Source organism: Sinocyclocheilus rhinocerous, unplaced genomic scaffold (assembly GCF_001515625.1).
Source record: "Sinocyclocheilus rhinocerous isolate Xijiao unplaced genomic scaffold, SAMN03320098_v1.1 scaffold3288, whole genome shotgun sequence".
Classification (NCBI taxonomy): Eukaryota; Metazoa; Chordata; class Actinopteri; order Cypriniformes; family Cyprinidae; genus Sinocyclocheilus; species Sinocyclocheilus rhinocerous.
The window spans coordinates 921,771-946,872 of record NW_015655612.1 but is presented as its reverse complement, the minus strand read 5'-3'; the positions used below and the strand labels follow the sequence as shown (position 1 = coordinate 946,872).

The window sequence follows — 25,102 nt, the reverse complement described above, 5'->3', positions numbered from 1 at the left end:
AATAATGTACAGTTTGTGGAAAATAATGTGTTTTTTTAACTTTAAACCGCATAAACACATTTCATTACACCAAATACACAAAATAATGTTCTTTTTAGCAGCATCATATGACCCCTTTAATGTAATTTGTTCCTGTGATGGCAAAGCTGAATTTTCAGCAGCCATTTATCCAGTCTTTAAAGTCACACAATATAATGCATCCTTGCTGAATAAAAATATTAATTTCCTCCCAAAAAAAACAAAAACCTACTGACCCTAAACTTTTAAACAGCACTATACATTTTATCTTGTCTTTTAAAAGTGTATTTGTTTTGCTATCCTAACTATGCTTTTTATTTTATTTTATTTTATTTTTGCTTTTAGTGCTGTTTTTACTCCAAAAGAACAGACCTGCGACAGATCTTTTTGTTGCGACCCACCAGATCCACTGCTGTTGAGTGTGTTCAGTGGTTTGTGGTTTACACAGAAACCATACAAACGAGTGTAGAATCGGATTTTCGACTGAGAGTAATTTATCAGCGTAGCTATTGAGAGCCTGAGTTCAAGAGTTTTGTTTCAGTGAGCTGTGGGTAGATTGTGCTGCTGGGTGGAGAAGAGCCAGAGATTTTCATGACGAGTCTTCTGGGGTTCTAGATTCGTTTACAGCAAACATCTTTTGCCTGGACATTCAGGTACTGTTCCACAAGAGCTGAGACTGGGTGTCATTTTTCTTGCATCACAAAAGCATTGACAGTTTTACACAAACAAAAATAAACCATCTTTTGAGGAGATGACTAAAAAACAGTGTCTATTACGTTCTCTTAATCTTGCATTGAAAGGGTGGAGAGGGACGAGTGCTTTAGTATAATCCAGGACACGCTTGTATTGGATAACACATGCCCACACATAAAGCACACATACATGCAGATGGCAGAAGTTCATTTTTTGTGGATAATCCACTAAAGAAAGTGAAATATGCCACTGACATTTTAGAAAAGTGTTTAGTAGTGTTAATATTGTTCATTTCATTGTCCTTTTATTTAAAAATGAAGTGTTAATTCTGTTTGAATCTAAAAAAAATAGTAATTTCATGTCTAGTTTCATCTTGTGTCCACTTTCAAAATCCTCCAACCTTTGCTTCTGAGATGTTTAACTTAGATATTGTGTAGACTGTGCCAGCTGTATTGTCTAGTTGATATATATTGATGTTTACTTTATTTTAATGTGTTTGAAAAGCCATTATATTGCAATGAAATATTCAGGTGCTTAAAAGGAAACCATTTCACAGTGACACCTGAATTCAAATCATTGATGATTCTGATAGTTCTGAAGGTTTCTATCTTTATAATATAATATAATATAATATAAAATCTATAATAAAATATAATATAATCAGGATTGCACATACGTTTTTCGGTCTGGTTTTCTGCTGTAAAGTTAGGCATTTTAACAGGGGGAGTCTATGGAACTGACTCCCTTTTGCAGCCAGCCTCTAGCGGCCAGTTGACGAATTACAGTTTAAGTCACTTCCGTGTTGGCTTCACGAGAGAGAGCGGGAGGTTGCCGCTTGAGTGTGACCCATTAAACATATATATACAAAAAATTAAAATAATAATCAATAATAGTAATAATAGTATTATTGGACTTTATTCAGTTATTTTTTTTAAATAAAATAATTAAAACAATAAATAAAGTGTGATGATACTATTTTATTTTAAAATAAATAAAAATACAATTATTTTATAGTACACTTGAAAAATACAATGCTAATATTTACATTTGTTACATAGTAATTTTTTACTTTTTTATTTTTATATGAATTTTCAACATTTACAAACCTAAAATCAGCAAGCTTCAATCAATAAGCTTTTATTTTGCCAGGTTGCCATCAAGGAAGTATATGTGCTTCCGGGTTTAGTGCTGCCAAGTGAAGCGCATCAGTGAATGTCACAGTTTCGTGTTTTTCTTTGAAACTGATAGCTCCTGGCCTAGATTTATGCTTTAAAGGGATAGTTTACCCAAAAATGAAAATTTTATGTTTATCTGCTTACCCCCAGGTCATCCAAGATGTAGGTGACTTTGTTTCTTCAGTAGAACACAAACTAAGATTTTTAACACAAACCGTTGCAGTCTGTCAATCTTATAATGGAGGTGAATGGGAAGCACGGCTTTGAGAGTAAAAAAAAACATACACAAACAAAACCAAATTAAACCCTGCGGCTCGTGACGATACATTGATGTGTAAAGACACAAAACGATTGGTCTATGCAAGAAACTGAACAGTATTTATATCGTTTTCAAAGTCACCTACATCTTGGATGCCCTGGGGGTAAGCAGATAAACATAAAATTTTCATTTTTGGGTGAACTATCCCTTTAAGTTCAAATGGAAGTCTTATACAGTATTACAGTTGGTCGATCTGAAATGTTCTCTGTGCATTAACAGCTGTCAACCTTGTCAGTACGCAAATGAGCGGTCTGAAATATTTACCCATCACATTTTTTATTTTGGTCGCTCATGCACACCACGTATGTGAACCCCTGAATAGAATAGAATAGAATAGAATATTGTCTTGAATATTGAATATTGAATATTGTTTTTTTTTGTGATTAGCTAAAAACAGCAACACTGGGAAAAACATGTTTGTCTGCTGTTTTCACACTGATTCTTGAAGAATGAAAATGGAGGTGATGTGAGAGAGGATGCTTTAGCAGATTTTCCCATTTGAACAGAATTTTACACCCATCCTTCCTGATCCTTTTTTTTAGACTGGTGATTAATTTGAAGTTGATTTGAACAGATTTGGCTGAATGAGTAGTTATTGTTTGATCTGAAGGTGAAATCAGCTGAGAGCTAGAGAGATGCTGGACAGAGAGAGAGTCTGTGTGTTTTGGACAGAGTGGCTCACAGGCACCAGGGCCTTTACTGATCATTAGCAGATGTTAATTAGCCCATCACTGGACCTGCAGGAGTTTGATGAGTATCCTGGAAGGGTAAGACTGACCCTCTCATGGCTTCGACCTTCTCTCTTCCTTTACTGTACACCCTCTGTCCTTCTCTCACAGACCCCTGGGAATGTTTTTAATATTATTGAACTTATAGTCATTGTTTACATTTTATGAATGCCAAATACTCTTCTTCTGAGTGTTGGATAACAAACTGGAAAGCCATTTCCACATCTTCATCTGTCTGATTAGAAAAGAAAACATTAGCCTGCCAGATATCAGTGAAAAATCTATACTGTAAGTAAAAGTGCAGAAAAAGTACCAGCAATTTTCTGCCAGAAGATTATCTGTTAAGTTTATGGACATTTCCTTTAACTGTAAAACACAACACAATGCAATGTGTCATTCAAAATACAAGGAAAACATATTAATAATTCATCTAAATATACAGTACAATGGGCCTTATTTTTACAGACTTTTTTAGAGTGTAACAGATTCCATCACTAATGCAACAATGTCAAGATCAGGTTGTTGAAAATAAATAATAGATGAAAAATACAAAACAAGCACTGGCAAAACATCTATAATATCATGGGGAAGCACTTTACAATAAGTTTCAATTGCTATTGCTAGCAGCCCAGATTCGGAATCTTATGCTCTTATGGTTCTTGCAAGGACATTTTCTTGGGAAAACTCACAGAGTTTGTTGAATTACAAAGCAATTGCTCAATTATCACATTTGGTAATATTGTAAAGCTGTGCATTAATAATCCGGTTGTGCAGTTTTACTGCCTGTGCACACAAACAAATTGTCTGAAAGCAGTTTGTCTTGATTAAACCGGCTGCCTCCTCCTGTCTTGTTGTCCATAAGTGATGTGTGATCTGAGAGGAAGCAGTGTGGTACAGTGTTGTGGGTTGTTAACAAATTTGAAATCGGTTTAATCAGGTGGACTTGGGATATTCAGATCCGAGTCCTCTCAAAACCTGAATGAATTAATAATAATTAATTCCCTACAGTTAAAATTAAGTAATCAAAGTCATTACAGAGGAGAGGCGGCTGGTATTTGAGTGTTGTAATCCATGTGGGGAGGGTCGGGGTCTGTGCCTGACAGCTGGGGATTCTGCTGCTGATTTACTTTAGATTAGTTTGGAGCTCAGCCAGCCCTGTTCAATCACAGCATAATGCTTTTTCATTGTAAGAGAGCTGCCCCTCTTGCCCCTCTCTGCCCCATACACACCACTGCTACCTCTGTATCAGCACCACTCCTACAGATCACTGGAGACCTTCTCATGTGCGTGTGTTTTTTGTTTGTTTGTTTGTTTGTTTTTCACATTAAAATTAAGTTCTTTCAGGTGTTAGGTGCATAGAGCAGGGCCAGAATTTAACCAGGGCCCTCGGTAAAAAATGTCACCATCACCCGCTTCGAATTGTGTCTATGTCTATTGTTGGATTATAATATTCTTAAAGGGGTCATATGATGCGATTTCAATTTTTCCTTTCTCTTTGGAGTGTTACAAGTGTTTGCAAAGACTAAAGTCTCAAATCCAAAGAGATATTCTTTATAAAAGTTAAGACTTGTCCATGCCCATGTTATATGGCCAAATTTAAATTTTAAAGGGGTCATATGCTGCGATTTCAAGTTTTCCTTTCTCTTTGGAGTGTTACAAGTTCTTGGTGCATAAAGAAGATCTGTACAGTTGCAAAGACTAAAGTCTCAAATCCAAAGAGATATTCTTTATAAAAGTCAACCACTCCTACCTAATAGGGCTCGTTCTAACACGCCCCCACATGTCTACGTCACTTTGTGGGAAGATTTGCATAACACTGCCCAAATGTTCACGCAAAGAAAGAAGGCGTAACTTTTATTCTCGCTGTAGTATTGTTGTTGCCGCCGGCGCCATGTTGTGGAGATGCTTTGTGTTTAGTTGTGAAAGCGAAACTACTTTGTTTGGCCTTCCAAAAGAGGACGATATCCAGCCCGGGGTCGTCACATGTGGTTGCTCCTTCGTTGAATCCGCCGGCCGCGCCGTTCTCAAGGCCGCCGGCCTCCGCTCACTCAAGCCCATCGTGTGTGACGCTGTGTGATGCATTTTATGGAAGACTGTTTCCTCAACCTGCAGAGTAGCATACAATGGGTCTGTGCTCAAAGGCTGTTCTATAAAGTGGGGCAGTTCCAACTTTGCAAGGACAGTCTGGCGCTTCTGACTCACAGCCTGTAAGTACATTTTTTATATTTAAAGAATTTGCCACTGATGATTCAAACGTGAGTAGCGCTTGTTGTTTGTCGTTTCTCCGATCACAAATGCAGACATGGTTTTATGTTTACGCGGCGCGATACGCAACGCAACGCGTAAAAACACAGTATAAGTCATTATAATCAGCAATTATGTCCCCACTGGATGCAACAAATGCCTAGTTTGTAATGAGTTTTATTGGTTTTGTCTCGCCCTGCCGGGAGACGGCATCACAGTGTGTTAAGGGGCATAACATTACTGTAACACGCTTGAGGTATTCAGCCAATCACAACGCACTGGATAGCTGGCCAATCAGCGTACACCTCGCTTTTCAGAACGATGAGCTTTGTAAAAATCGACGCGTTTCAGAAAGGCAGGGCATAGAGGAGCAACAATAATGTACATTATGTGGAAAATAATGTGTTTTTTAAACCTTAAACCGCATAAACACATTGCATTACACCAAATACATAACATAATGTTCTTTTTAGCATCGTCATATGACCCCTTTAAAGTGCCCCTATTATGGATTTTTGAAAATTACCTTTCATGCAGTGTGTAACACTACTCTTAAGTGATTGAAAACATCCTGCAAAGTTTTAAATCTGAAAGTGCACCGTGTATGAAGTTACTGTCTCTCAAAAGAAAGAGTCGACTCTGAATCATTGAAACGAGTCGTTTTTAAAACTAACCCCAAGCTGTTTCATGTTGATGTCAACATGACACATTAGCATATTGCCTGCCCACTTGTTGGTCTTTTCGCCTTGGTCTGAATGAAAATGCAAATTCATTCTATGCCACTAGGTGCGGCTTTTGGAGCGGTAAAAATAGCGGTTTCCCCGGTAACACTGTACACAAAGCAGCACTGCGTGCACAAATGCTGCTTTATCAGGCATTACAGGCATGATGAAATGAAAATGAGACCAATCACCACCGATTAGCGTCACGCAAAGGAGGGGTTTGGAAAAATGAATCGTAAAGATAAAATAATAAGGTAAAGTAAAAATAAATTCACATTATAAGACAATGAAAGTGTTTTTTGATCTTGCATGCATGTCAACCTGTTGTTGGGGACTCCCAAAACCAAAATATGAACCTTTCATTACCCATAATAGGGGCACTTTAATTTTATGAATTTAGTACCTCTGCAGACTTTACTTACTCATAGATGTCAGATATTCATATTTGCTGTTTTTGAGCATTGTTATTGTTAATAAAAACTAAAACTTTCGGTTGAAATAAAATAAAATATAATTATTACATGGAAAAACTTAAACCCAAAAAACTTAAATGAAAATGAGAAATGTTGCCTTGGCAGTTAACTGAAATAAATTGAAGTATTAAAATTACTAAAACTGAAGAACTTATAGTATTAAAGCTGAAATTAAATTAAAGCTATATAGAAATATTAAAAAGAAATTACACATCAAATGAATACAACTAAAATTAAAATGAAAACAGAAAATCTAACTAAAATGCAAAATAATTTTGTCAGCGACGATAGCCTTGTAGGTAGCGTGCCGACATGCAGTGCTGTTGCGCTACGGCTGTTCTGAGTTTGAATTCTGGCTCGAGGACCTTTCCTGATCCTGTTCCCTCTCTCCTACTTCACTTCCTGTCAACTCTAAACTGTTCTAGTATAAAGTGAAACATGCAAAAAAAATTTTTTAAATATTTAAAAATATGAATAAATACTATAATAGTACACTGAAAAAAATGGTGTAGGATTTACTTGAAAAAAGAAACAATTTTCACTCAGAAATTGCTTGTAAATTTCACAAATCATTTCAAAGAAACAGCTAGTAGCATATTGAATTAAACATGATTACATATTGAATTGGAAAGACTGAAATAATATTTTTGGTAAAACATACTCCAGTTTTATTTATGACTTTGACAAAAATCATTTTTACAACAATTTCTACTTCAAAATTTTACCTTTAATTCAACATTACTTGCAATTTCTGTGTAATTATTTGTGAGATTTACTAGCAGTTTCCCAGTGAAATTCAGTAAATCAGAAGTGTATATAAACAATATTAAATTCACACTGTTCAGAGGTGTGTTTTTGAATGTGTAGCTATTATAAAGTATTTTAATTTAATTTAGCTTTAAAAACACTTACATGTAAAATAAGCCATCAAAACCATAATGTGCCATAATTATATAAAGAACATAGAGAGCTCAACATTAGGACAGTTCAATAATTTTATATGCATTTTCAATTATTTCAGTTCATTAATTTAAAGTATTTGGTATAAATGGACGACACACTTTGTTTTTTTGTTTTTTTTATTGGCAGGGGAAAATGCCCATATGAAGGTAAAAATGCACTAGAAGATCATTTCCAAATATTGCTCTTTAATGAAAAAGTTGACAGTGATACAGAGTGATTTTAGGTTTTGATAAAAATTATTGAGTGTGTGAATCACATGTGATGAGGGTTTTATTGTCATAGATGTGATCATGATGGCTGCTTACTATGTGTGAAAGTTTTCATGGTATTAAAGTTTTAGAAAAATATTATTGATTTGTTTAGTTTATGATTGCAGTAAGCCAAATTGTGTGCATTTTGATTTAGAGTTTAGAATGATTAAATAAGTTAGTTGAGTGACAGAAAGTGAAAGAAGAAAGAAAAAGAAGCGGAAACTAGGACAGGAGTTCTGGTAGCAGGTGGCACATTTGAACATTTCGTTTTCCGACTATAACCACAGAGCGTGTTTGTCTGGCAAGGACATCAGCAGCAGAAGGCCGCGTGTGTGCGTAAGCTTACATGTGTGTATATGTTTGCGTGTTAAATGCATGCGTGTGTGTTTGCACTGTGTAAGATCACTTGTTTGGCCTTGCATCCGCAGGATCAATGGTAGTCTTCACTGAGTAAAGTTATGCAGCGAGCTGGGGAATTTTTTAACATATCCCCAATGGTGCTGGGCGGCTGCCTGGATAAATATAGACGTGTTGATGCGTGTCCCTCGCTCACTCTCGCGCTCAACCTCCCAAGCTTTTAATCAAAAGCAATCTGGAGGAGGGAAGTGGAAAAAAAAAAAGGAGAAAAAATTTGGAATGTGCCAAGATCTTTTGTGTTCCTCGCTCCTGATCCTCCTGCTAAAGGAATCAGCAGGCAGGCTTTCTGTGTGTGTGGAGGAGGGTGATGGATAGCGCTGCTAATGTTTGCGTGTAGCACGGCCCGACCCTCCGTACTTTTCCCCATAGTTCCTGCGACTCTTCCCACAGTGACCACGGTCAATGCCTTTGCTCTGTGGGCATGTGATTACTTCCCACGGAGCTCGCAGTTTCAAGTCTCAACCTCTTGTTTCAACAACACCCACCTTCTGTCAGCTAACATTACTACCTTATATTCATTGTTTGCCTTTACATTTATCCCTGCTAGCACAACAGTTTCCTTTCTGTCTCATTTTTTCAGTTCACACCTCCTCCTGCCTACATTATCCCTTATAGCGTGCTGCCGTTTTGTCTGTCAGACCTGAGTCACGTATCGCAGGGTTTCAGTGTCTCTGCCAGATTAGCTCTTTTTTTGACGCCTCAGCTTTTATTTTTGGTCACCACATGATGAAGAACCCTTTCATCTGTAGCTGTGTAGTCAGGGAAGACATTTTTTATGTGAACTTGGGGTATCACATGTACAGTAATTTGCATAATATATGCACGCAACAATCTATTAGTTAATTTTTTTACAAAATCATTAGAAATGCGATTAATTAGCCAAGTTTAAATTTATAAATGTTATTCATTAATGATTAATAATAATAATAATAATTATTATTATTATTCATGACTTGAAATCCCTAAAAGGTGTATTTTTGAAAAATAATGCTTCAGTGCTAATGCTAAAAATGCTTCGGTTTATTAAATAATTATTTAATAGTTTATTAAAATGTATTATTCCATTTTTCTTGGTTATACCACATGACATTTTATTGTCATTAAATTTAAATTTTTCGTAAAAAATGTATTAAAGTAAAAAAAAAAAAACATATGAAACCAACATAATTTTTTTTCTTTCTTTATTATGGACACAACTTGTCATTGACCCAGAATCAAGAAATGCATGAAATGAATGTCATCCTAATTTCATCTGTCATCTTTTTGAATTTTGTATTATTTTGTTAGATTTAAAATGTGAAGTATGTAATTTTTTCTGTCAAAACACTTTCTTATATTTCAGTTTAATATAATAAGTAAACCATTTTGGGTGGGACTACAGTATCTGAAATAATTTTTGGATTAATTATTTTTGCAGTTATGTTTAAAATTACAGAAGTTACACACTTCACCTTCACAAAATTAGTGAAACTTTAAATTTGAAATATGATATTTCTTTTACCCCAGGTAATGTGGGTATGTAACAAGTGCCGAAGGCAACAGGATATGCTCACTAAATCAGGAGAGTGGTTTCCAAGCCATGGGCCCAAGGCTGGAGAGCTTGGGTCAGCAGTGAGTGAACCGGCCATGTGTGGAGATCCCGTTGGGGAGAAGAAGGTGCGCTCTAGGTCTCAGAACCCTCTCGACTCCTCTGTTTCCACTGCCCATGACACCCAGCCACATGCCCCGACCGACCCCAGAAAAGGCCCTTCCACAGGGTCAGCCGACATGCTGTCATCGCGGTCACGCAGTGAGCCTCCACAAGAAAGGTACACTTCAGCCTCTCACTCTCTCAATACAAAATCTAGAAAAGTAACTGTTTCCCAGAATATTTTTTAAAGGTTATAATGAACAAAAAATTATTAAAGTCAGAATTGACAGTTCTTACTTGTTTATGGAATATTGCGGTGTTTATTATAAATTATTCATCTGTGCACAATTTTTTTTAGTTCAGTTGCCCTTGTAATCTTTAATTAAAAACATTGACTTCCCTCCCCCTCGCAACAGCATCTCTTCTCTGATGACGTGTGCAACAGTGCGAGAACAGTACAATGATCCCTCCAGCAACCTGTCACTCAAATGAGATCTCAGCAATTGGCAAACAACAACAATCCAACGATCCAATCAATACCTGATAGACAAAATCAAGTCCCACCCTACGTTTTTTCTTGCTTGAGTAGCCGTTTCACTCTGATAAAATAGGGAAGATAATCACAACTTTCATTTCAATGTCGACTTTAATAATTATAAATGGTTTATTTTTTTGCAGTTCAGATGTATTGCTGTAATCACATTTAAATAAATTACCTGATAGCTTTGGATGACACATTTTATTTGTATATATGGTACACTCTTAAAAATAAAGGTTCCAAACTGCGGTTTTCTCAGTGATGAGAATTTTTTTTGATTCCCCAAAGAACCTTTCAGTGACCAGTTCTTAAAAGAACCATTATTTTCCTTAGTGTGAAGAACATTTAAATAATCTAAAGATCCTTTTTCCATTAAAAAGAACCTTGTGAGGTTCCATGGATGCCAATAAAGAACCATTGTTTTTAAGAGTGTATTTACTCTTAGAATATCTTAGATATTCACTACTAGATTTCATCATAGTTTGGGCACTCTTTAGCTGGCCAACTAAACCAGCTAAACACCAGTTTAGCCAGCTAGATCCAGCTAGATGAAGTTTGGCCAGGCTTGAGAACCACATTAAACCAGCTCAGACCTGCAGACCAGTTTAGGCGAGTATTTTCATGACAAACAAGAAGCATCATGACATTGTGTTGCTCATTTGGTATGCATTGCGTTGTCTCATTAAAACAACATCCAGTTCTTTTCAATTTGGAAAGACTGTCTGTAAGAATGTCTCTTTGTGATACTGTGCAATTATTTGACCTCTAGAAAAAAGCCACCAGCAGCCTCTGATCAGAATGGCAAGCTAGGGCCAAGAGGTGAGAGGCGGCGAGGCCTATCCAAAATCCACTCTGAGGAGCGAGATACTGGAGAAAATCGGAGAGAAAGTCGAAGACTGATGAAGACTCGCTCTCAGGAGCACGACAGTCCTGAGACCAGGAGGATTGAAGCGGAGCAGAAACCACCCAGGGAACAGTGCAGGACTGACCCAAATGCTTCACATCATCCGGCCAAACTCCGGCCGGCGGAGCCTGATGGACGTATGCATCCTAAGCCGAGGGAGGCAGGGGAGATGGTGCAGGACAACAGAGGTGCACGTAGATGGGCAGATGGGCGGCAGGCCTTGCTGGAGGGCAAGCAGCAGGCCTACGCCCCAGAGAGGACCGCGGGGGGTACAGGTTTGCAGGGTGCGCCTGTTGTGCAGGGTCCTCCTCCTAAAACGAACCACACCCCACAGCCGCCCGCTCCAGGGTTCAGGGTGGGCCCTGCCATGCCCACAGGCCCACCTGAGCTCAGGGAGCCTCAGGAATGGGACAGGAAGTTGCAGCCGAGCCACCTGGACCCCAGCTCGGCTGCGCTGTTGCGCAAATCGAAACGACAAAAAGCTGAGAGCATGCTGCGCAATGATTCGCTCAGCTCTGACCAATCGGAATCTCTACGACCGCCCCCGCCCCGCCCCTACAAGAGCAAACGGGGAGGAAACAAGAGGCAGATGTCTGTTAGCAGCTCGGAGGAAGAGGCCGGTTCGACACCGGAATACACCAGTTGTGAAGATGTGGAGATTGAGAGCGTCAGTGAGAGAGGTGAGTCAGATGGATACCTGCTTTTGTGTAATTTATATATTTAATCATGTGTTTGCATAAACACAAACCTCCATGATTCAGAAAAGGAAATCACCATCAATATGAATGTAATATTTAGTTTGATTGATGAATTTAGTACTTTTTGCAACGGATTAGCGATGACTATCAAGAGGTTGCTTCATTCATTTGCTTTGTGTGCAAATGGCAGGGTTTTCAACAATGACTGTCCATAAAGGTCCTGCAGGTTTTATACTTTTTTAATTAATTCATTACATTCTTTATTTCTTTCTTTCTTATATGCCACGAGGCTATCGGTGCCGACAAGTTTTATACTTTATAAAACATACTGATTTCTTTAAAAAAAAAGAAAAATTTGACAGGTTATATATACACTACCGTTTAAAAGTTTAGGATTAGAAATCATTCTAAAATGCTGATTTGGTGCTCTATGAACATTTCTTACCATTATCAATGTTTAAAATAGTTGTACGGAAATTGTTTTGCAGATTTTTTTTTCAGGATTCTATGGTAAATAGAAAGTTGAAAAGAATAGCACTGATTTAAAATAGAAATATTTTATAAATGTATTTACTGTCACTTGATCTGATAAATTTAATGCATCCTTTCTGAATAAATGTATTCATAAAAAAAAAAATATCTCACTGACCCCAAACTTTGGAACAGTAGTTATTTAAAATAAAATAAAATAAGGATAGATAGATAGATAGATAGATATTTGTGTGTAATAGGCTGAAAACCTAATTTACATACTAATGAATTACTTATCCAAGTCTTAATAACAGTATTTTACAGTGTATCTACAGTGGATATTTATAAAGGAGATGGTATGTGCAGAATAATTGTTCACTGGTTTTGAATGGTTGAAGGTTGGGGTGTGAAGGAGAGGAGGTTATTCACATTGCACTGTGTGCTGTTAACCTGGCAAACTGACTGAACACAGACTTAAAAGGTCAGTGTATTAACACAAGCCAGGGGTGAAATGTAAACATTGTGAGTTGAATAGGAAAGACAGGCTATAGGAGAAGGAATGAGAGACTAAAAATAGGAGAACAGGACAATGAGGAGGTTGTGCAGAAAACAAGCTTGCTCTTATCAGTGCAACAACATTTCATCAGGTTCAACAGAAACAACAGGTAAGAGAATTGACTCTTTCTTCTAAAGAAAAGGAACTGAATAATTCAAGTTGACACCTCATACTTTTGTTATTTAAAGTTAATATATTAGTTCTGTTATAATTTTCTTTATTACAAGAAATTTGAACTTTAAACTCAAAGTGTTGTTTTTCAGTTGTACAGAACTGGGTACAAAATCTTGAGCAGAGATTGATATTTATTAGATTTGATTTCCTTGTTGTTGCCTTGGAAAGTTAGAATTATTAGAAGTAGATTAATACAAATGTGTAACAATACATACTGTATGTTGCAATGTGAAACTATGTACTAATGAAATATTTATTTGCTAAGCACTATATTTTGGAGGTCATGTGAATGAGAAGTACAAGGCTTAGATAAAAGCCCACACAGGGGACCAATCCACCATGCAACAAGCAATATATTAAACATTTATACCCTTAGACAGCTAATACTTCATGCAGACCTCTTCTTCTTAATATTACTTCATGGCATTTTATTATGACTTATACATGTTTCTTTTGTGAGTTGCTCATTGTTTTGTGCTGAAAATGTTTTTCTGGAGTGTTTTTTTTTTAGCTGTTAAAACTTTCAGGAGTGATAGTTGAATTTTGTTGCTTTCCAGAGTTTAACATTTTTATTTAGAGTAACTTTTTATAGGACAACCCTGCTCAGAACTGGGTTAGACAGTGAAGAAGCAGCCTTCCTTAAAAAAGTAACCTATGAAGATTCCCTGAGTGACATACTTGTAAGTAAGCTATCCAGGTCTCAAGGTCTCTTTTTCCCCTTATTTTGAACCCCTGAACCTTTTTTTTTTAATCAGATGCCTCACTAGCTGAAGCTACTATATAAAAGCAATACTTTTGACTCTAAAAATTGAATTGGATGAGTCATGTTGTAAAATAACCAGTATTTGTATATATATTAATCTATATAAACATGTGTATGTTTGTGTGATTCTAAGGTGTTTTTAGTGATTTTGAGTCAGAAGAGCCCATCCCCAAATCTATATTTAAGTCTTCATAGCAAATTTGTGGGATTTTTTTTGTCAGTTTCATCATTCACAAGGTTTTTAAAAAAAAGTATCATATCAATAAAAGTGATGCTTCTCTAGCAAATACCACTTATTATTTATTGAACATTTATCCATATAAAAGCTACTGGCCAACCGAAAGTACATCACACTTTTATTTTGAACCTTTTAAAAGCTGACTGAAAGTAATTCAAATCTGATGTCTATAGCAACATTTAATTTTTACAATCTATTTTTGTTTTTCGGATGACAATTTGAGAACTTTTCACCATCTCGCATCATGCTCAAGACACCCCAGGTGCTCAAACATATCCAGAAAACAGCCCAGAAACGCGTATGTACAAGGCACTCATCCATATAACATGCCAACAGTAAATAGAATGCCAACGTCACGGAAAGCGTTTTTGGTGTCAGCATTTGATTCCACTGTCTGGGGACTAAATGTAGCTCTTAAACATATATTCACAAACACTCTTGCTCCTTCTTGCACTGCAGGTGGGTCAAAGCAGAACATATTTTAGCGTGAGATCTTGGCTGCAGGTGCCATTTTGGGGCTCAGATATTCATTAAGCGTAAACAGAGTGGGTTTAGAGATGGACTCTGGCTAGTGTAAGGTGGCAGCTCACATAGTCAGCATATGTACTGTACAGTGTATCTCTATGAACTTTTGTGTGTGTGTTTTAGGGGACTGGGAGTGCTGTCCACTGGACCCCACTGCGTGGCATGTAAGTCATTCCGACATTGTGTTTTAATAATTTAAAGTCATCATTCATTGATTGTTCACTGACCATTTTACTTCCACAATGTGATATTTTTTAGAAGAAAATGTAGCGCAGGACTTGTAAATTGACTGATCTGTAAACTGTAAATTAACTGGATGTGTTTGTTACATATAGTATGCCACTGTAGCTCACATTTCCAAGGTCATGGGTTCGATTCCCAAGAAATGCATGAAGTTATAAAATGCATAGCTTGAATGAAAATGTATAAATTTAAATGTGACACACCAGATTTGAGCAATACCAAATTAAATTTTGCTAAAACAATGACTAAATAGCTATTTGCACATTGGTTAACATTAGGCCTGTGTGGTCTTAAGTGGAAAATTAACTTTTTGAATAAACCTTTGGAATAAGTATTAGAATGACACATATTTTCTTTGCAATAGCAATTTTTTTTGTTTGCCATCATTTACAAGACGAACAGGAGGGTGAACTAAGAAAGTTGATAGTAAATTTTGTTTTTTTAAACTTATCTTTAAAGTGACTGAGAACACTGGTGAGTTGCGTGCAGTATTACTTAGTATAATTGAGATAATATAGTTTTTTTTTTATATTTTGAACGAGTTTTTATATATTCCTTTTAGTTATTAAAGTTAGTTAAATTATTAAAGTTTTAGTAATTTTTTGTGTTCTTGTGTTGTGCTTTTTTATGTCTATATAATCTTTTTTCCATTTTTATTTCAGTTTTAGTATGTTATTTAATAAGTACATGAAGTGAAACTAAATGAAAATGTTTCTGTTTCTGTTAGCTATAATAACCCTGGTTGTGTCTGTGTGTGTGAATGCGCATGAGTGTGAAGGTGAGGTAAGGGTTAGATGTAATGGGATGGTACTTTCTCTGATGGGATTAATCTCTGCCTTGTTCTCTTTAGCATCCGGTTACATGGCAGCCCTCCAAGGAAGGTGATCATTTAATTGGCCGAATCACTTTGAGCAAGAGAACAGCCATGCCAAAAAAGGCTGGGGCTCTGCTAGGGCTAAAGGTGAGAGGAGAGCAACTCGCATAAACATACTGTATAAACACAAGTTCCTCTCCTGACTGTTATGAAGACAACAAGTACACCATGTGTCATGGACCATGTACAAAAAATGAAAACACACACACACACACACACAATGTACTGCCATTTATGAATTCTCTGTAGACTTTACCCATCTTTAAATGATTTGTATGGGTACAGGTGGTCGGGGGGAAGATTACAGAAACTGGGAGACTAGGGGCCTTCATCATCAAAGTCAAGAAAGGTAGTTTAGCTGATGTGGTGGGTCATCTACGGGCTGGTGAGTCCAGAACTTCTCTCAGTTTCTCTCAGTTTTAAATAACTAGGACTGTTAATTGATTAAACAGTGTAATCAAGTAAATTACCTTATACACTGATTTAGCAAATTAATCATGTATGGATGCATATATTAGTGGTTCTCAACCAGGACCAGTGCCCACTAGCAAACTTCTAATGTGGCCTTAAGGTGACTTCAGATGATTTACAATAAAAGACAAAACAAGTTAAAATGACTAAAAATCAAGATTTTGTATATAAATCACCCTTAACATCTCTTTGTTTTCTTTTACAGTCGTGGAAAACCTGGATATATGAGAATTCTAAATTAAGTAATGTAAATTAATAGAATCTTAAAACACCTCAGATATTTTTTCATAAATAATACTCATTTTGTATATCTGCCAAGCTCTAAAATATTTGACCAGGCAGGTAGAAATTGTGAGTAAAAATATTTGTAAAAATCCAGGAAATCACAAAAGTCATGTGAAGTCATTGTTTAAAAAGAGTGGAAACCCTGAACGTTTTTTTTGTACAGAAACTAGGAGCTTTAGAATAATGTTGTGGGCAATGGGGGTCCTTGGAAAACCACTGGCATATATCAGTATTTACAAAGAAAAGACCCCAAATGAAGATTTTTCATACACAGACCACAAACGTCTTTAGAAGTCAGTATATTGTTTGCATATTGTCTGCATTCTGTTGCAAAAAAACATGAGGTTATATTTCAAGCTAAAATTACTGATGGTTGGGGAAATACTTGCGTAATTTACTGTGCTAAATTAGCACATTTAATTGACAGTCTTAATTGAATTGAATTTAATAATGCATTTAGTCCTCAGATATTTTTAAAATGTTTAATGAGTGTGTTTAATCTGTGAAATTTCTATTTTAATAATTTAATGGTGGTTGTCCTCAGATGTGTGCAGGAATTTAATGTGACAACACACATTTTGGCTGTTTGTAGGTGATGAGGTGCTTCAGTGGAATGGTAAATCATTACCTGGGTTAACCAAGAAAGAAGTTTACAATATCATCTTGAATTCCCAAACAGAACCACGAGTTGAGTTAGTAGTATCAAGGCCAATAGGGTAAGTCGTCCTTCACACACCTTACTGGAAATCTGACTCTCGGTTAACTAAAGGCAAAGCAGCAAAACAATTTTTAAAGGGGTCATTGCATGCATTTTGTAAATTATTTTATAATGTTTCCTGGGGTGCACTTATAATCTTAGTCTGATTTTGTCTACAAAAATGGTCATAATTTAAATACAATAGGTTATTTCTATTTTTATATTCTGTTTCTTGAGGTTAGTTTATAAAGTTAGCAAAGATTTTGTCTTTCTTTACCTAACAGAAGCATCATTGATGTATCATTATATTCATTATGACAGACATGAGTTGTTCATAACACACCTCCTCGGATTACATACAATGATGACACATATAGAGGTGAATTGTGACTTCATGATTCTCCTGATTTCAAATCATGGGGTTTTAGTAGTATTTTAGTAATTAAAACATTTAGTAGTAGTAAATTAGTAGTATTCTAGTGTTTTAAAATGGGGAGTTAGTTTTGAAAATTGCAGTTTTTATTATTGTAGATTAACCTCTTATGTGTAAATATCAAGAACAGTTTGATTCTCCATTTCATGACCCCTTAAAAATTTATTCTAGTTGGACCAATTATTAAACAAGAGTGTTTGAAGTGTCTACAGGCAGTTGAATAGCTGTGCAATAGATGTTTAACTTTGTATTGTGTTTAGTTTTCACTGTAAGCCATTAAACTCTCCTTTGCTCTGTCCTCCCACTTCTTTAAAAAGATGTATTCATTGATTTCTCTCCAAACACTTGCAAAGGGTGTATAAATCTTAGCTGCAAGTAAAACACAGTCTAAAGAGGTGCTGTGATTTTTTTTTTTTTTTTTTGGACCTCATCTCTGAATTCTCTCTTCATTTGCTTCGGTCTTCTGTCCCTAAAGCCCTTAAAAAGAGCTTGTGATGCACACCTCCCTTCTTTTTAACCTCTGGCTGATGATGTTTGACTTGAAAATATTTGTCAGTGTCCAGAATATTTGGACACCTAAATTGCACATAAATGTCTGCTAAAAATTATATTAGAGCTTTTCTGAAAACAAACTTGTCAAAAATATTTTAAACAGTTTATCGAACATTTTTATCATTTCAATCCTAACAAATGTCGAAGACATGTTTGTGCTATATTGCTTCAAAATAAATGACACTATATATGATATTTTGTTGTATAATACAAAAATATTCATACATTATATATGGCTTAAATGCTTAAAAAAAAATTTTTTACACAAATAAATGAATACTTTTATTCAGCAAGGATGCATTAAATAGATCAGAAGTGGATATAAAGACATGTATAATGTTAAAATAAATGCTGTTCTTTTGAACTTTGTATTCTTCAAAGAATCCTGAAAAAAGTGTATAATGGTTCCCACAGAAAATATTAAGCCGCAGAACTGTTTTCAGTATTAATAATAATATGAAATATTTCCTGAGCACTAAATCAGCATATTACAATGATTTCTACAGAATAATGTGACACTGATAAATGGAGTAATGGCAGTTGAAAATTTAACTTTTCCATCAAAGAAATAAATAACATTATTATGTTTAAATAGACACAGTTATTTTAAAATATAATAATATTTACAATATTATTACTTTTTTACTGTATTTTCTATAAATAAATGCAGCCTCGGTGAGCATAAGAGACTTATTTTATAAACATCTTACCGACCCAAACTTTTGAATAGTAGTGTACTTGACAACTAATGTATGGATTTGTTTTTTTGTTTTTTTCAGTGATTTACCACGAATACCAGAAACATCACACCCTCCATTAGAATCTAGTACGTACTGAATCAAATGATTCATGAATCAACTGTGAACTCTTAAATAATGATTTTTTGTTTAATATGCAAACATTATTCTGATGTTTTCAACACTTGTTTTTTCTTGTCCCTCTGCAGCAGGTTCAAGTTCCTTCGAATCACAGAAGATGGAAAGACCCTCTATATCTGTCTTGTCCCCATCCAGCCCAAGTGGTCTTAGAAATGCCCCTCAGCTACTGCCTGGACAGCTGTCGGTCAGTGCATACTTAAGTATGTACGTTCACAATGTTGTGCTTAGAGTGTTTGTTTATTCGCTGTTTATGTATTTATGTCTTGCAGGTGAAAATGTGGTACGATAAGGTCGGCCATCAGCTGATAGTGAACGTATTGCAGGCTATAGACCTGACACCCAGATCAGATGGACGACCCAGAAACCCCTATGTCAAAATGTACTTCCTGCCCGATAGAAGGTATATTAGATGTTTCCTGTGGGGTTAGTTTTAGTGTCAAGCAATTTGGTATTGTATCGACTACAGACATTTTTTTTTTTATTGTGACAACCCTGTACTCTACTGTTCAAAAGTGAAATTAATGCTTTTATTTAGGAAACGGCATTAAATGGCATTAAATTGCATTATATTGATCAAAAGTGACAGTAAAGACATTTAGTGTTACAAAAGATACATATTTCAAATAAATTCTATTTTTTTTTTCTATTCATTAAAAAAAAAAAATCCTGAAAAAGTTTCAACAAAATTATTAAGCAGCACAACTGCTTTCATTAATAATAAAATAAGACATGTTTCTTGAGCAGAAAATATAAGTGTAAAACAATTTATGAAGGATCATGCTTCGCTATTCAGCTTCGCTATTACATGTGAAATCATATTTTAAAATATATTAAAATAGCAATTCGTTTTTAGCAATATATATTTCACATTGCAATAATATTTTGTAATATTACTATTTTTACATTGTGTTTGATCAAATAAATGCTGCCTTGGTGAGACTTCAGAATACAAAAAATAAATAAATAAAAATCTTTTTAAAGAAAACCATTAAAAAAGTGTAGATCAAATTCTATATATTTTTTTTGCTGATATGTGCATCAAGCAGTTTTAATAGTTTGAATGTTCTTGTTGTAATGTTATATGTGTTTTACTTTAGCGATAAGAGCAAGAGAAGGACGAAGACAGTAAAGAAAAGTCTAGAGCCCAAGTGGAACCAGACATTTGTGTACTCTCATGTCCATCGCCGGGATTTCAGAGAACACATGCTGGAGATTACTGTGTGGGACCAACCCCGAATACAAGATGAGGAGAGTGACTTTCTGGGAGAAGTATGAAGCATATGTTAACTTTGTCCATTAATTTGCAGCATGAATTGCTCTCTGAAAGCATTCGTACAGTATCACACCTGACTGTCTGCGGTTTCTCCTCTCTTTGAACCTAGATCCTAATCGAGCTGGAGACTGCCCTGCTGGATGACAAGCCTCACTGGTACAAGCTGCAGACACATGACGTCTCTTCCATCCCACTGCCGCACCCGTCGCCATACCTGCCCCGCAGACACGGACACACAGAAACACCCACCAAAAAGCTGCAGCGTAAGTGGAAGGCCTCACAGTGGGGATGTGATCTGAAAGTGTTGAATCACTTTGTGTTCAAGTGCTTTTTCTCTTACAGGGAGGAAATGAGTAAGAATGATGTCGATCCTGCTGTTTATTTGCAAGCGTTGTGAGCTATCAGCAACTGGATATGTGTCCAATTAAAAAACTCTTCTCCATCACTTGATCATAATTTGAAAAATTTCTGCTGCCGTGATCAATAGAAAATGTACACAAATATTTGTACCATGAATAGTAATAGTTAATTTGCCTAATTTGCATACAAAGTAGGTGCGAACTATGGTTATCTAATTTAAATATGCATGTTGCAGCACTGTTTCAGCAATTTATAATAATATTCAAAAGTTTAGGGTCAATGAGATGTTTGTTAAAGAAGTCTTGTATGCGTACAAATGCTGCATTTGCTTGATGAAAAATACAGTAAAAAATAATATTGTGAAATATTGTTACAGTTTAAAATCACTATTTTCTATTTTAATATATTTTAAAATGTAATTTATTCCAGTGATGGCAAATTTAAATTTTCAGCATCATTACTCCAGTTTTTGTGTCACATGATCCTTCAGAAATCATTCAAATATGGTGATTTGGTGCTTAAAATTAGTTTGGCTGATTTGGTGCTGGATTCTTTTTTTTTCAGGATTCTTTAATGAATAGAAAGTTGCTTGCTGAATAAAAGTATTAATTTAAAACAAAAATCTTATTGACCCCACACTCCTGAACAGTAGTGTACACTCTGCTCAGTAGCATGTTTAAGCCCCCCAGTGACTGCTTTCTTAGAGCCCCCAAAACTCTAAACACGTCCCTGATTTTGCTTAATTGTGAGCAGTATATGAATAAGAGTTTTGCGCTGAAATACTGCTCAATTGTGAGGCACAATCGTTTAGTGAATTCGCCCCCTCAGTGTTTCACAGATTTACCAAAAGCTGAAGAGGCTGTGGGCAGTTCGATTAAAATAGATGAAGTATTCCTTCTCTTTCTAAGATGTTAAATCAAGCCAGAGATATTATCATAATTTCACCATTACTAAACTATATATAAGTAGGTGAAGGACAATCATCAAACATTAGTTAAAAATCGTTTAGGTCAAGGTCCTGGAATACATCCAGTCTCATTAATATGTTTGGCATTGTCTTGCAATAGTCAAGGTTTTCATGTCTGTTTTGTCTTTACGTTCATGCGGAGGTATGGTTTTGAACCGTGCTGCCTGTGAGTTCGTGTGTAGGAGTGTGGCCCATGGGTACAGTGTATTCACAAGACATATTTTAGTATGCTATTTTATTGCTTGCCTAACAATGGATTATTCCAACAGTGCTTTGTGTGCATTCGTTTATGTCTGTATCTCCGTGTCTGTCTGTACATCTATCCCTGTGTGTATATCTGTATCTGTGTGTGCAGGCTCGCAGCGTATTACAGAAACTGATTATGATGATGGTATTGGTGTAGTTGCCACAGGTGGGTGGGAGGGACCAAGGCAATGCCAACCTTGGCACTTCTCTGTACTTTGTGCATTAGAGTACCCCAAAAGAGAGAAGCAACCAATAGCAGGCCTTCCCTTCCTTTGGAAGTCACTGCTGTTGTGCTGGAGACAATGCACCGATCACCGATCATGACACATCTGGCATGTTTCATTCATCCCATACTAATAAATAACTACTTTGTACTTTGTATTATTATGCACTAAAAATGAATATAAAGTGGTGCTTCTTCTAAATTGGGGAGACACTAACTATCTGAAATGTGTTCTGTCTCCAGTGCTTTTCTCTGTAGTATAGTAGTTTAGACTTGCAGAATAATGCACACTATCACACATGCATGATCGCAATGGGAAATTGAGGGAAAAGAAATTGTAAACGGGAGGACTGCTTCCTCTTGGTGGTGCTACACGTTTTATTTTGCTTCTGCATGGTAGAAGTTAGAAAATGACACGTCTTTGTGTTACAATGCCTTTGTGACATACCTTGACTTCATTCTCCAAACAATATAGGCATACTGCAATTGTAAAGTTTTATAGGGTATTGTTTTTTGTTTGTTTGATTGTTTTGTTTTGTTTTTTATGACCACCTTTGAATTTTTTAAAAGTTACATTTAAACATTTTTTTTGACAAAATATTATTACTATGAGTTTAGCAATGAAGTTATATTTATGAGTGGTTTTATTGGAAAAATAACTGGTGGAAAAACAATTTCTGTTGAAAAAACATACAAACAGAACTCCATGTATTTTTCAGTTTTCAGTGCTTTGCTATTTAATGAAGAAGTACATTCTTTGAAAGTGAATGTTTTGCCACTAAACCAAGATTGTTCTGTTATGTTCTGCTTTGTTGTAAAAATATGTAAAAATGTCATTGTAGAAAACAAATGATTAAATAACCAAAAATAGAAAAATAAATATATATATTTTAAATTTTTGATTTGACTGGTAATGTGTGTGTGTACATATGTATCTAGGACTCAAATTGTGCTTCCAACTGTCAAAAGCACACATTGTTCACAGGAGAATGAACAAGGTATTTTAATTATCTGGCATGTTTTGTTAGATATGGTCTAACATATTATGTCAATCATTTTATTTTTTGGATGGGTTCTAACATGGGGAATGTGGTTTGGCAAGACCAGTGACTGCATGAGCAAAATCTGAATTTTCCAGACAAGCTTTCCAAAAATTAGTCTTTCATTTTTTTTTTTTGTCTTTGTGTCATCACAGCTACAGAAAACCGATCAAGAGAAAGAGAAAGAGAACGGGACAGAGACCGAGACCGAGCAACGACATTAGAGGTTCCAGACCAGATCAGGCCAACTCAGTATCGCTCACGGTCCGTGTCCCCACACAGAGACGAAGAGAGCAGGGGACGGTCCCGCCCAGCCAACGTCCCTGCACAGAGGTACATCCCTACCTATTGTTAGGATTTATCATTTGCCAAATAATTGTAACCTGCATTAAAACCCTGGTTTCTCTCTGTCTTTCTCTCTAAGGAGTCTGGATGAGGTCCAGCACAGCCGGCGATCCCGTTCCCCAACACGCTACCACGATCGTGCCCGTGTGCAAGAGAGAGATTGCGTAGATGACAGGTAAATAGAAATGTGCGGGCCCAAGCGAGTGTATACAAGTGTGCCTTATTGTGAATAATCACTTCCATGTGCCTTCATTTACTTCCATAAAAATACTGTTTCTGGAACACCATTAAAATGAGTTTTTGGAAAGAGAAATTACGTTTTTGAGACTTGCTAATCTACAAAGGACTTGCACCATTTTCAGAAGGTGGGTTAAAGCCAAGCCACATGTGACTGAGTGTTTTTGAAAGGATTGAACGCCACTGAAGGGTTTGTATGGACAGAGATGATCGTACAGGAAGACACATCTTTTTTAACCTTTGTGTATTGTTCTGGCTCTTCTAACTCACTTACTGGTGCCCATTTTTTCTTTTATGTTTGCTTGTTTATTGGTCTGTTTTGTTTTTTTGTTTATTTTCCTATGTGTCCTCCATCTCCATGGTAATTGCAGTGAGGTCATCTTGATACACAGATCAATGCGGGGTAGAAGCGCAGAGTGTCTGCACACCCAAAGGTAAAGAAAAGGCCAGAATTGAACCACCAATCTGTAAATTATACTATTGTTGTATTCAGATTACTGTGTAAATCAATATTACTATCTTGGTGTCATAAGAACTGGTAATATCATTTTCATTCTGAAAAGACTCCTTGTACCTGTTTCTTTCGCCTAGCCTGAAGTTTATTCTATTGAATTAAAACAGCTCTGAACGTTGATGCCAGTTTCTCTCTCTTGAACGCTTCTTGTCAAACTCTTCGCCTCTCCACTCTTAATATTTCAGAGCAGCTCGTTGACAAGAAACATTACAAGCGGAACTTTCCACTTGCTTTTGGCGTACAGCCTAAAAGACGAATACCTCGTCACGACAACCGTTTGCTTTCTGAAAATAACAATCTCATTTTGCTTAAGTGTCATTTTGACACGTTTATTTTTATTCTGTTCGTTACTGACCTCGATTAAATTCTGATCGTGTTTGACAGGAAAAAAAGATGATCTAGAATGAGGGAGCTGCCATCTTTGCATGTTTGCGTGTGTGGCCTTTGACATTCTTTTGCTGTTTGAGTGGACTAACCACAGCTGTGATTTTGATACATCTTTTGTTTCTATCTTGCATGCTTGCATGTTAATGCAGTGTTGGCAGGAGTTCATCTAAGTACAGTAGCACTCTGCCTCCCAAGATGCCTTTATTAGTCAATGGAATTCATAAGGATATTTACAGGTAAGGCGGCCAAAAACGAACACTTAAGCCATGGCATCCTTTCTGACTAATGAGGATTTTATAGCATCTGTGACGCTCAAACTCACTCAGATCTCCAGAGCGCTTTTATTATGGATTAGTTAATGCAATATACAGAATGCTGGTGCATATATTTTTTTATCATTGTCAAAGTCTGACACAGTATTTTTTCACTCAAAAAAAATAACATTAAACTTGATGTGCATGATAATGTTGTAAATTTACTTTAGGGAGAGTAATAATATTGGTTCCCCTTGAAGTGCACTTAATTGTATTGAATGTGCACTTGTATTTAAAACCTTAAAAGTATATTTTTAAAATAT

General features: G+C 36.0%; 1 protein-coding gene across 7 annotated transcripts in view; it reads left to right on the top strand.

Moving 5' to 3' along the window:
• The window catches only part of LOC107718836 (regulating synaptic membrane exocytosis protein 1-like), an 89,447-nt gene that overhangs the window by 44,397 nt on the left and 19,948 nt on the right, over nucleotides 1–25,102 (top strand). For 3 of the 7 annotated variants that reach the window (XM_016526073.1, XM_016526072.1, XM_016526075.1), the window contains 15 exons: nucleotides 9,510–9,811; nucleotides 10,941–11,755; nucleotides 14,624–14,664; nucleotides 15,594–15,704; nucleotides 15,903–16,002; nucleotides 16,966–17,089; nucleotides 18,835–18,881; nucleotides 19,002–19,117; nucleotides 19,203–19,333; nucleotides 20,031–20,202; nucleotides 20,316–20,469; nucleotides 23,198–23,375; nucleotides 23,467–23,562; nucleotides 23,996–24,058; nucleotides 24,675–24,761. In XM_016526073.1, the coding sequence (XP_016381559.1) occupies nucleotides 9,510–9,811; nucleotides 10,941–11,755; nucleotides 14,624–14,664; nucleotides 15,594–15,704; nucleotides 15,903–16,002; nucleotides 16,966–17,089; nucleotides 18,835–18,881; nucleotides 19,002–19,117; nucleotides 19,203–19,333; nucleotides 20,031–20,202; nucleotides 20,316–20,469; nucleotides 23,198–23,375; nucleotides 23,467–23,562; nucleotides 23,996–24,058; nucleotides 24,675–24,761 (2,537 nt within the window). The remainder of the gene's footprint in view (nucleotides 1–9,509; nucleotides 9,812–10,940; nucleotides 11,756–14,623; nucleotides 14,665–15,593; nucleotides 15,705–15,902; nucleotides 16,003–16,965; nucleotides 17,090–18,834; nucleotides 18,882–19,001; nucleotides 19,118–19,202; nucleotides 19,334–20,030; nucleotides 20,203–20,315; nucleotides 20,470–23,197; nucleotides 23,376–23,466; nucleotides 23,563–23,995; nucleotides 24,059–24,674; nucleotides 24,762–25,102) is intronic. The other 4 variants (XM_016526077.1, XM_016526074.1, XM_016526078.1 and 1 more) reach the window with 2 other exon arrangements.